The sequence below is a fragment of the Falco biarmicus genome, chromosome 5 (genome assembly GCF_023638135.1).
Source record: "Falco biarmicus isolate bFalBia1 chromosome 5, bFalBia1.pri, whole genome shotgun sequence".
NCBI classification, from domain to species: domain Eukaryota; kingdom Metazoa; phylum Chordata; class Aves; order Falconiformes; family Falconidae; genus Falco; species Falco biarmicus.
Genome location: NC_079292.1, coordinates 86,974,342 through 86,987,466, shown reverse-complemented (window position 1 = coordinate 86,987,466; position 13,125 = coordinate 86,974,342). Strand labels below are relative to the sequence as shown.

Below are 13,125 nucleotides of genomic sequence, written 5' to 3'. Positions count from 1 at the left end.
TCGCCGGCTGGCTGTAATTGCTAGAACAGTTCCCTAATGCTTTCTCTTTCTCCAATTGCATTAAACTGCATCTTTAGAGGTACAGCCCTGTTTATTCATGCTGCTCGTGTGGAAGGGGAAAGAAATGCAGACTGCCTCTTCCCCTCTCCCTCCTTTGATTTGCTGGGTGTGGCAGGTTTAAACCTTTGCAGCCGCTGGCTCTCCAGCACTGGGGTGAGCAGGAGAGGACAGAATGGGGAGAAGCCGTTGGATATGGCTGGTGATGAATGAGACTCATCTCACCCACAAGTGGGAAACCTGCTTGCGGGTTATTGTTTAATCACTCATGCAATCCAATACTGAGCACATATCCCCATAACGTCCATCTGTTCTAGTATGCGGTGCATGCAACACTCGCATTTCTAGCCACCTACCTAACTATCCAGCTCTGCGTATTACTGACTGCATCTCTTGCTGGCAACAGAGGTTAAGTTCAATTTTTTTTCAAAATTTGCTCGACCTAGCCTTTTGGTTATGCCACCTTTCAGCTGAATATTTTGTGGGCACAGATTCAGAGCTGCAATCAACTGTAGGCAGAAATGACAACATCGAGCTATCTACATCTCTCATGGGCGGGCACAGTCAGTCAGATACTTCACTCTTCACAATGGCATCGCACCCACAAGAAAGAATAATCTGCAAGGTATGAGCGTGTGAACATATTTGTCTTTGAGGGGTGGGAGGACAGACACATACACGCACACCTAGACACAAATGTGAAGAGATTTCTTCCACGCCCAAGCCTGTAATTTCAGAATTTCGCTCTTTAGCTGCCAGAAAGGCGGGACACCAGGGGCTTCCCCTGAAAAATAATTTGCAGAGAGCTGTCTTTATTTTGGGAAGGAAACTCCTGCCTGTGCTGAAGAACCCATTCCATCTTTTTCTCTCTGTGAAAGGTCTGGGTGGGGACAGAGGAAGAGCACAAGCTGAAAACCGAGGTATTTTTCTTCTCCATATTAAAGCTTCCTCTGGTGTATCCACCAGCTTTGCTGAGCGAACTGCTGTATTGCCAGTTTGGCAACTGTGGTGTGTATTCAGGTACAGGAGCAGGAGTTGGGCTCTGAGCCTAGGAACATCGACTAAATATGCACGGGCAGGCACATTCAGGTTGTATGGCTGCATAAAGATCAGAAAGCATGTGCAAACGAGTGCATATGTGCTTGTGCATATGTGTAGTACAGATGCGAACGACCAGAGAGTGGAGACGTGTGCTGCACATGCACGCGCAAAGGGGTGTGTACCATGCGGCGGATTAATGTACAGAGTGGGAAGAGACAACTGTGTGCGCTCATGATACCTGCATGCCATGCATTTCTAAATATGTCAGAATTAAAATGACAGGAGTAAACCCATGGAGATGTAAAGAACAGCTACATTGGAATATTATTCAGGAGCTTTGATGCCCAACCTGTAATGGTATGGGCAAAATTATCCCCCTCCTCCAATAGCTCTCTTCTGACTCCAAAGAATCCCAGAACTACCTACTTTATTTTAAAATTTGCTGTGCACCTCCGCCCACTGCTCTGTCACTCTGCCTCCCCATCTGCCTTCCTTCTCCTCTGCTCTTTTCATCCCGTGTTTGCCAGCTGAATGTGCTCCGCTGGCTGGCTGCAACATGTTCCCCCACACACACACCCAGCCACCACCACCTCCCTCCAGATTTTAATGAATGTACCATTAATTGCAAAGCATTTGAAAAACCTGCCTGGGGAAAAACACAGGATGATGCAGGGTCTCTTCCTATCCCGTTCACCTGCCCCTCCCCATTATTCTACAAAATTGCTTCTTCGTTTGGTAACACAGACATCTCCATTCAGAAACACACTTTAACCTGCATTTTCTTTCAACTCTGTGCTGTTCTACAGTAACTGGAGTTACTCACATCAGTGTGTTAAGCTATTGCTCCAGAATACTGCAGTGCTATATTGTAAGAGATATATAAATGTACCCATATAGAAAGAAAGTAATCAGTATGGTGCCGTACCTAAGACTGAGTTGAGTTCTGCGCTCAAAAGAAGGACCACAGCTCCTTGTCACTACCTACAAATCTGTAATTCGGGGAAGTTTCTAAAAAGCCTTACAAAGATATCTGGGGCCAGTTCCTGCCTCAAAGTTTCAACTGCACAAATCCAGCATCTTCCCAAGGAAGTCTAAGAGATTTAGCCAAAATAGGCTCTCTTAATCACGAGCATGTTTGGGCTTTCACACAAAATAAAAGGGGGAAGTGTGAGGGGAGAATGATCTAAGTAGCTTTTTTTTTCCATTTCATTATCATTTTGGACATAAAAAATTTGGCACTGAAAACTAGCCACCACCCAAACCTTCTCATCATCCCAATTCCCTTACAGCAAAAGCCAGGTGGTACCAATAGAGAATGAACTGGTTTCCAACAGGTTCACACTGTGAGCTTCTCTTATCCCACCCGAGTTCGGAGCTAACAGAGGCGTGGTCCTCTGTCTCTTTACCAGCTGGTGCACAGTTGTCTAACTGGTTGTACTATGAAGGGTATTGCAATGAGGGTGACTCTCCCCCTCCCCTGGCTAATGCTTTTGTTATTAATTAATTGCATTTTTCACTATAGCATAGGCTGGAGAAAAAGAAGCTTCAGGTTAATTCTTGCTCAGATTGCTGTAACACAAAAAAATGAATGCACCTGTCCTCCGAGCCCCCTCACAGCACATGCACATAAAGCATCTCCCATTCATCAGAGCCAGGAGCAATAGAAAGCGTTCTGACCAGGGATCAAGGCTCACTGGGCATCCTTTCTTTTTTGGCATAAGATGAGGAGTCGCTTCCTTTATCTCCAAGGTAGAGCCAGATCTCATCACGTTTCCTGCCAGCCGCACCCCTGCCCCCCCCCCCCTCCACCCCCCACCCCCCCCCATCCACACCCTCAGAACCACAGACAGAAAATCCTAGGCAATACAACTGCCCACTATTAAAAAATAATAAGAATAATAGAGGGGAGATTCTGGTAGCTCCCCAAATGTGGACGTAGGCCACCCCCCTTCCCCACATCACCAGCCCCGGAAAGGCTAAACAGTCACGCTGCAGGGTGTGAAAAGAGCCTTCAGTCGCAAGATGCTAAAGAATTGCAAAAGAGACGTGTGCTGAAAGCAGCTGAAATTTCCACCCCCCTACCCCAGCCCCTCACGCACTCAGGCAGACACGCACCCCACGGACACGCGGCAGCCCGGGGGATTTCTTAACGGAAAGAAATATAAAAATCTTCAGCTCTACCTGTTTTGTTCTTCTCATACAGCACAGCATGATCGTATTGTCCCCTTCCTTCCTTCTTCTTCCTTCCTTCTCCTCTCTCCTTTTCCTCTTCTCTCTCTTATCTCTCCCCCCCACCCTCTCCACTCCCTCCCTCCCTCCCTCTCTCTCTCCCTCTCTCTCTCTCACACACACATACACACACACACACACACACCAGGGCAGTTAGCAGCAACTGTAAGGTCCACAGCTATTGCTCATCACACATGCACACGCTGCCTCTCCCTGCCTCCCTCCCTACCCTTCCCAGAATTGTTCACCAGCTCTCCCTGACTCGTCACCTCCCCACCCCACCCCCACCCGGGCAGCCACCCCCCCCCACCCCCCAAGTCCCTTGCCAGCCTCATGAATAATTAAAATCTTCAATCTGGACCCAATTACCCAACGACTTTCCCACTGTACAGCGGCGACAGGGGAGAGGGGACACTGCGGGCTGCGGAGGGGGTGGGAGGGGTGGGGTGTGTCTGGGGGGCCGGGGCGGGTGGGGAGCCCCCAGCCCCACTCCCACCCAAGCAGCCGAAGCCCCCAGCACCCAGCTGCAGCCAGGAGTGGGACTGATGGATGAAGAAAGCGTGGGGTGGGGTGGGCACGGGAGGGAGCGGGGCTATTGCCGTGGCAGTCGGTATGTGCCATGCACAGGTGACGTACCGTAGGTGGGAGCTGTGAGCTAAATGGGAATCAGAAAATATGTGAAAAAATCCCCCTCCCCCTCCCCAGCACACTCACAAACATATATGTACGTGCTGCCTTCTTCATACGTGCAGGCATAAACCCTGCGTGGTGACGTCCTGCAGCACCGAACGGGACAACTTTCTCCCTTGCTCCCTCAGTCCATCCTATAGACCTTCCATAGGCACAGAAAATGGTACTCTTGCAACAGATAATTATTGGTTTTTTCCACGATAGCTTCAAAACCTACAGAAATCGTCCCTTTCCCTTCTGTATAGATCTCAATTAATTTCAGTGCCTAAGCAATTTCTACATCTATTGATCTCTGCCTGCAAATTGCTGTAAACTATTATGAGGAAGATGTGCATGTTCACACATACAGCCCCCCCCCCCGCCCCCCCCCTGCACGTGTGGGAGCACAAATGTATAGGTTTGCATGCACAGAAGATCATGGCGATGCGTGAGCCTGAGCGAACATTAATGCGCATACACACCCCCAAGCACATGTCTTGAAAGTTATGACACTCTGTTTTCTCAGAATATATATGAGCAGCATAGCTGTATCTGTCATCGTGAAAAAATATTCCAGACAACAGTTAAACTGAAGCATGACAATGTTGAGCATGTTAAAAAATATAAAAAGACTGCTGGATTTTTAGGATTTCATCTACCAAAACTCAAATTTAGCTTATTTTATTTACTGTGTCTGGGAGGCGCAGTCAGATGCAGTTCTCTTTTTTAGCACTAATGTCACTACATCAACTTCTCTGCCACACCATGGAGTTACTTCTAATTTATTTTTAATGTAAAACTGCCCGCAAAAGAGACAAAAAATTTCTTAGGTTATTATTAAGGCCTTTGCTCTTTAAATATATCTAAATACAGTATTAATACAAATACGCATGCAGACGTGTGCGCTTATATAAATAAACACATACATATATAGATACAGTTTCTGGAATACCCCTCAGCGCAGACTCCTACATAATCATATTCAGTTGCTATGACATCATTGCAGTTCCCAGTACCCCATATTTTTTAAGGAAAGTAAACAGCATTTCAAAGATCATCTAGCTAGCTAGCTACATCTGTATGTAATTTAAGGGAAGGACCTTTTAGGGTCAAGGAGGTATCAGTGTTAGTCCTGTTTTTACAGTCTAGAAAAGGGAAATAATGATATGATAATGACATTCAGAGAAGATACTAAACTGGGAAGAGTTGCAAACACCAGCTGACACAGAAGTAGACCAAAGGATTAAATAACAAAAATCAGATTCAGATTCAGAAAAGGCGTGCAGAGAAAAAGAAAGCAAACTATGCAATCATAAAAGAAGACAGGTACGAAGTGGAGTGACAAAAAGCAATGGGCATCAAATTTGAGGAAGGGGTGGGTGTCTGTGATGTATATCACTGCTGGCAACACCATGCCAAGGCCCTGAGGAGTGGAATATAATATAGGAGTGGAATACTCCACATTTCGGAATATGCCTATGGGACTTAGGAGCCTTTGTCCTGGCTCCAGGAGTTGCTGGGGGCCCACTTCCATGATGAAGTTAATGTCTCATGAGTTTGTGGGCACTTGCTAATCCACACGGCTGCTCCCCATGCCCTTGGGCGATGGGACTCCTCCGGTCAAGCATGCGTGTCCCCATCTGCAAGCATCACCCTGGGCTCGCTTTGGTGACAATGAGGAGAAATGGGAACTTCAAACTTGTAATTCAGACCATCCTAAAGCAGGAACCTAAACTAGGTCAGACAAATCACGCTTCAGAAGTGTTTTAGAAGCGTGTTTTCTTCCCACTGACAAGGCCTTTTTAGGGAACCTCCCTGCTGTAGGGAGCCCTGCCGAGGAAAGCCTTCCCAGCCCCCACCTTTCCCAGACACCCACTTCCCACCTGGAGGGGGAACAGGCTGGCAGCAGAAGGGCTGAGTTAGTGAGCCAGCTAGGGTCAAAGCCACCTTCCTGTGCACACCTGGGGCAGCTGTTCACCACCTAAAGTCAGAACCAAAGGCAGAGCCACCTCTCTTCATGCCCAGCTCCACGGGCACTCTACACTCCAGCTTATTGCAAACCACATTTGCCACATAGACAAAAACCCCTTAACAGGTCCCCCATGATATCTAAATTAGTGGAGAGTTGCCAGTCCACTGCTGAGTCACATCTGAGTTTCTTCTGAATTAACCTTCTGTAGAAAAGCCATAAACTGAGACTCAAATTTTCAGGGTGTGTCAGTTCCTAACCCCCCTACTTTCAAACCAGGGACCTTTAGGTATATTTAAAAGTTGGACTTTAAATTCTTTAGCCAATTATATGGTTCTGAAAATCATATCCCAGCATCCCTTGCCCTGCCATTTTGGCTATGTTATTGCTTCAACCTGTAAGGTAAATTATCTGGTAAAACAGAAGGAAAAAAAGACAAGTCGACAGCAATGAGAAGGCCGAAGGGAACGAGAAGGAATTAAAGGCACAAGCTTCAGCCAGGAATTAATGAACATCAGAAGCAAAACTCAAGGGAAGAGGAGGTGAATCTCCATTTCGTGAAGTCACCTAGTCAAGATGGGATGCTTTCATCCAAATGACACTTTTGTCTCTCCACTGCACTGCCAACACTGGCTCATTCAGCACTCCTTCAGAGTTTCTGGATAACACTGCAGTGTAGACATGCCCTTGAAAGGCCCCTTTGACCTTGGCTTTTGAAACTACACAAATAAAAGGAAGAGCAGTTCCAAAGAATAACATGAAGGGGGGGGCTAGGGAAGGGAGCTGGAAGGAGGGGGGTGAACAATGGCCGTAGATTTTAAAAGCTTCATCTGTGAGACTTGACTAAATGACAGCTAAGGAGGTGGAGAAGTGTGATATTTTCAAAAGCCGTAAGCTTCAAGAAGGGAAAGTAATCATCTGGAGTGATATATAACCCACTGTTTGGTGTATGCTGCATTTTCCTTCACTGTGAAGGAGGGTATGGTTTGTGTAAAGTAATTATGAAGGTGACTCCTTTAATTCAGAGCCATCTCTCTGATTTAAAAGGGTCCAGATCATTTCAAAGTAACAAGAAATATCGGTGGTTGTTACAACATAGGGTGGGTGGACTGAGAGAGACAAATCAGTGCTTTTTCCCCGCTCAGTTCTGCTGAAAGGTTCAGCAGTGTCTGAGGTTACTCCAGCAGTTCAAGGTCCATACTGGTTCAAGGAAAATGCATTTTCAGTCCAGCTGCTAATTTAGGTTCAACAGTAACATCTTAGATCCAGTTTTGGTATGAAGAACCGCCTAGTTTTGACCTGCCTCTGGGACTGTAATCAGGCTGATTGCCTGGCCAGAAGTTGTTAAATAAAACCAAGAAGGAAGATAGTTTGCCTATAAGAGTTGTCCCAGTGGTAAGCGTGCTAAACTGAAGAGGCGTCTCTTCAAGAGTACTGTGAAAGTCCCGTTACTAGGGATATTTAAAGCTTCAGCAGAAACAGCTCTGAAGTGAGCGACTTGCTTTCATTGGGAGATAGACTGGGTTTTCTCTCTATTCATATGTTCCACATATAGTGGTAGCCTCGCCTTTTGTTAGCCAACTTTCATGCTGAAGGGAAAAAAGCCAATTTTATAAGGGTTTTTTAGGATCCTCATTTGAATAGGCATTCCTGAAAATCCCACTGTTGGCCCACTTGCATTTTTAGTCTCCTCAGTAGCTTTGCGGCTCTGGTCTCATTTGGCCTCACTTTCACTCATCTACGGCTTAATGACACAAAATAGTGCATTGCAACACTACGACCAAACTCCTTTCCTAAATGATTAGACTTAGTCATGAATCTCCTTAGAGGAGTACCCATTTTTCAGTATAAGTATCAGTTATGTCAATTTACCTTGGATTTCAGTTAATCCTGAATTAGTAATAATAGAAAGGGAGAGCCTGGTTTAGTTTGACCTAAGACCATCCATATGCCACAGGCTGAAATAAGTGGCTTTAAACCCATGCTTTTCAAAAGCCACAATGCCACTTACTCTTGCAGAGAAGGCTTCAGAAAATGCCAGTCCAGGAAAGCTCTAATTCATTCAGTGCCTTTGATGACTGCTCACTTGCTCATCCTCCACGACACTGAACACACATGACATTAGCACCTGTTGCCATCGTGCTAGTCAAATAGATATGCACAGGTGCTCGGCATTTATTCCCTGTGATTTCCATTTTTCTTCCCATGTCTGCACAGCTGGGCTCACAGCACTGCAGACACCTGACTTTACAATAGGCAACATAATAAGAGATGGCTTTAATAATTTTCCTTTTTTCATCATTCTTAGGAAAAAATGTGGTTTCGTACATTGTCTGTTGTGTAGAAACTGAAGCATCTGGGTGGAAGAAAGGGTAGAAAGATTTTTAATGTGCACAAAGCATGGTCTGTACAACTCCCAGGTCAATGTTAATTATTCTGGAGCTTCAGAATCATCAAAAATGCAAACACAACAGTAAAATCCCAGCACAGCTTAGCGCTGAAGACAGTAACTCTTCAGTAAAATGAAATCTCATCTGCTTGTCTGTCAAAAAGAAAAATGTCATTACAGAAAGCAGTCAACCTATCAGCTATTATTCTCAGTGTAGTTGGTCTGCCATGGGGGAATGTGATACTTTACAAGAAAAAACAAATATTAGACAGGATGACCCAGGGATCCCCTTCCTTCTTCTCCAGGGACCCTTCAATACGTGCTGTTGGGTGTATGAAGCAGTCCTTTCCACTGTAGCACAGGCTCAGCAAAGCAAGCTTCGAATGAGAATCAGTGGCGACCAGGAGCTCAGCATGGGCCAATTTACCCTGCTTCTCAGTCTGGCTCCATCATTTACTCTGAGTCCTGCAGTGCCATGACATGTTGCTGTCAGCATCCAGGCTCTCCACCTTACAGTACCACATGGGGGATGTCTACGCTGCTCCACATGCAGGGTCTGATGGGACTGGGACAGACAAATGCTAAAGTGTGAGTCCTACACACTAACTTCAGGGCACAACTGGAGAAGAGTCCATCTCAGTGCTGTTTCACTCCCCTCTTGGCTTCTTCAGTGATATTGCCATTCCCCTAACATTGCAGGGATGAATGTGGAAGCTGCCCAATGATACCAGTATGATGACATGGCAGTATTATGGTGTGAGACACAATTTGCTGAGCCTTCTTTGGACCACCTGGCCCTCAATCAAGCCAGAGTGGGGACAACGACCTGGCTGCTCCAGCACCAGGAAGGTGGGTGGGCAGGGACATCGTCATCCTCCTTCCTCCCTGTCCCCCCAGCTGATCAGACTCTTCCTTCCCTCCAGCAAAACAGCTGAGTTGAGCTGAACAAATCTGCATGTGGGAAGGTACATGGGGTATCCTGGACTCAGACAGGAAACAGATGAGAGCAAAAAAAGCTGAAGAAGACCTTCCTATGCACTTATTTGGCACTGCAGTGTCAGCTATGGGGTGAAGTTCCCAGGGATGAAGAGCACCCAACAGATCAGATCTGCCCTAGCCTTCAGCCTTTCAGGAAGAGCATTAAGAGTTTCTAACCGTGCCCATCCTTCACTCACAGGCATATGGTGACCAGGCCATGTATTGATCAGGATCACAGCAGCAGCCTCCACAAACCACACAGACAGTTAAAGGATGCAGGAAGAATATTTGTATTGGAGAAGTGTGTGAACTGACAGGACCCTTTCACTTACCCAGAGCTGTACATGGGGGAGTTAGAACAGAAAAGATCTACCAGGAATTAAATATGCAGGAAAACTGTGAACATCCATCTTCCTTATGGCTCCAAAAATCCTCTCTCCTTGCCTTGGCTTCATTTAGATTAGCTACAAGATACACACTGAGAGGAAAAAGTAAAGTCCACGCTCCTCAGTCTGTCAAGTAGGTATGGCATATGCAGAGGGTTGCTCCCTTGCAGTGGGACAACAAAACTCACTGCATCCAACTGAAGTGGAAGAGCTCCCCAACCCAAAATGCAGAGCACAGGGCTTGGGCAGAGAACACATCTGTAGCTCAGTCTCACCATGGCCAAAATCATTCTACGGTTGCTTTAAGTAGCATACTGCTAAAAGTGGGAGATGGACCTATAGCAATTTTTATGCAATCCAGTATCAAACCTACATGAATTGCAGGTAGGGACTGCAACATTCTTACAAGCTAAAAAGTGCTCTATTTGTTTCATCAAATCATCACACCGGAGAATGGAAATTCATAGGTAAGTTTCCCATAGCTGTGATTATCACCGCTTCACTCCAGCAGCATCAAAACTGTGCTTTGGTAGGTGTGTGCGTTAAGGAAGAGGAGAAACACACCATGCCCAGCCTTCATAATAGTGCTCTGGTACAGCAATTATTATTTCTTTTCCAAGACCCCACACTGTTAGCAAAAGGAATTCACCCTGGAGGGCAGGAAACACAGATGGAATTTTATTAAGAGTCCGGGACTGTGCAGGCGGGAATCCAAACCTGCTGCCCCGCGCATGGAAATTGTGTTGCACTTCTGAAAGCCCCGTTTTAGTTCAGCTCCACGGGATACAGAGCTGTGTTTCTGGACCATGGCTTTTTTTTTTTTTTTTTCTGGAGGTTTAGAAGCCACTCCAAGCATAACGGTGAATTTTCTTCCTGTGTAAATTTGGGGGATTAGCTCCTTTCCCAAGTGATCCTGGTGGCAAGGAGAAAGAGAAGGTTTCTGGAGAGGGGCAGCCGAATCTCTCCAGGCTGCTATACAGCCCCCCTCCCTCCCTGACAGGACTGTATTATACAACACAAGTGGCACATACCATGCATGCCTGGCACTGTAACATGCTAGAGAAGCCAGTCCTGTTTCATGCCTGCTGCATCCCTTTCTTTGCTTGACAAGCTGCATGCACAATTCACCCAGCTTGTCCCATCCTCCTGATGTAGCTGCCACCTACAGCTGCCAGTCCCCTCTATCCAATAGATGTGGCACAGCCTGGCAGAAGCAGAGGCCAGCGAGAGTTTCTTTGCCTGAAGAAGGCAGTGGGAAGCAGCAAGGGAGGTGAAAAGGACCCGCAGCCAAGTGCACGGGGAGCTTTATGCCTACTCAGGTAATGCACAGAAGATGCAGTGCTCAGTGGAAGTGGAAAGGTCTCCTTCAGCTCGAGGGAGAAAGGAGGAAAAAGGCATTCATTTACCACCTGCATCAGAGAAGACAAGTACGCTCATCTTGATGGTCTTCTCATATGTGTTCATCTCAGTGGGGTCAAGTTTAAGTTTATTTTAATATTGTGTGCTATAAAATGTGAAGGGTAGTTCTTCCTTATTACCCTAATTTATTCAGCCAGACAGGAGGAAAAAGAAGTTCATTCTCTGTTTGTTATGAAAGCTAAGCTCAAGTACGAACAGTGTTCCATAGAAAATGATGGAGAGTTTGACAATCTTACCTGTATCATATGATCATACATTGAAATGTTCTATTGTTAAGAATAGATACAAAAGAATACAATTTCAGCTGCTTTAGGAACTGTAATTCTGAGCTTCCTCATTTTAGAATTCTTTTCAAGTCAGAGATCTGTGTTTTCTTAGCATAGGTTTTTGCATGCTATTTCCTTGGGTACTTTCTAAAATGGAAATAAGTCTTTGCAATGTTAGAAAAGCAAACTATACACGTCCAGCTTTCAAAGTTAGTCACAGTAATAAGAATGGCATTGCCCTTCAGTTCATGAACAGTCCTGAGTTCTGCCTAAAACTTTAGATGTCATAAATTTCCTTCTTAAGGATAAAACCCCCCAAAAAACTAAATAAAAAAAATCAGCAAAACCAAAACACTGATTCCTCCTCAGGTAACACTAAGCACAAAGAGGTAAAAAGCCAACAGTGCCAGGTCATCTCCATATTACACATAATACACACTAGACCCCCACTGCTTAGCTGTTAGCTACTAAGGTTGAAGAGAGAGCAGCATGGTCATTTTAATTCTTGCATTAAGCTCAATAGTTACCAAGTCATGGTTTGAGACAATGTGACTCCCTCCAGGTCTTCCAACATTTCCTGCAACTACTTGGAATTAATAGGCTAAAACTGAGCCCAACAGGGAGAGGAAAGTTGCTGAAACACAGTGCTCATGTAGTCTTGTTGCTTGGAAGCTAGTGAAGGTTATTAATTCTTAGACCTTTGGTGAATACTGCCTCCTTTGTATGTTTAGTCATCCAAGAAGTCAAAATGGTCTCCCAAGGGATGCTGAGCTACTGTGTCTGACTTAATTTTAATCATACTGTGCCCGCTGAAAATGGGACTTTGTTGCATCTGCCTTTTTACCATCTCATCAAACTCCTGCAGGCTCTTACTAGATCTTCTTTACACACAGTCCCACTTCACTGGCCTGAAATTTGTCTTGTTATTTCCCAGGACATCTACGGGTCTTTTCTGTGTAAGCACACTGGTGTCACATCCCAGGAAAATTAGAGGATGGTTTTGTACTTTGAAAACTTAAGTCATGCTCAGCATTAGAGTAGAACTCTATTCCTCTGCACACAAAAAAATTAGGAAGCATCTGTTTTACCTTCATTGATCTTAAAACTAATCTATCTTACTGTCACTTCCTCCAACCTTCTGTTGTACAAGACTTTCTGTCTGTCTTGTAGCAGTGAGGTCAACTGCATATCAAAGTTGTTTGTGCTGGACACGTCATTTCACCTAATACTGAGAATTTCACAACAGTTTTTTCAAAGACATTATTTAAAAGGCATAAGCGATGGTAAATCTTTCTGCTCTCTCCTGCAATGTTATTAAATGTAACAGAAATTCTACTCTGTAGTCACACTCTGCTTTTTGAACCACAAAAGAAGAATTGCCCTAGCTTAATAACTTTACTGAAGATTTAAAATTACTTCATTATATCCAGTTCAATCTTGTGCTTTTGTAAAATATATCCAAGCATTCGAATCATAATCTCATGTCTTTTTTTTTTTTTTTTTTTTGATTCACTGGTAAATCATTGGATCCTCTTTGAATTCTGTTTTTCTAAGATTGCTATTCCTTCTCCCAGGGGTTAAACCTACAGAAGGATCAAAAATAGGATTCCTCAGACTGCCAAAATGATGCCTTGATAAGCATTAGTTTACAAGTCTTTTTCAAATTTAGATGCAGAACCATTTCCTTTCAGTTTTTCAAATTTCTCTGCAACACCTTATTGA

The 13,125-nt window shown here is 44.9% G+C and overlaps 1 protein-coding gene across 1 annotated transcript in view; it reads right to left on the bottom strand.

Annotated features, from left to right (window-relative positions):
- The window catches only part of GAP43 (growth associated protein 43), a 61,376-nt gene extending 57,822 nt beyond the window's left edge, over positions 1-3,554 (bottom strand). Inside the window, exon 1 of the mRNA XM_056342001.1 lies at positions 3,280-3,554. Coding sequence (XP_056197976.1) covers positions 3,280-3,309 — 30 coding nt within the window. The 5' untranslated portion in view covers positions 3,310-3,554. The remainder of the gene's footprint in view (positions 1-3,279) is intronic.
- Positions 3,555-13,125: the final 9,571 nt, after the last annotated feature.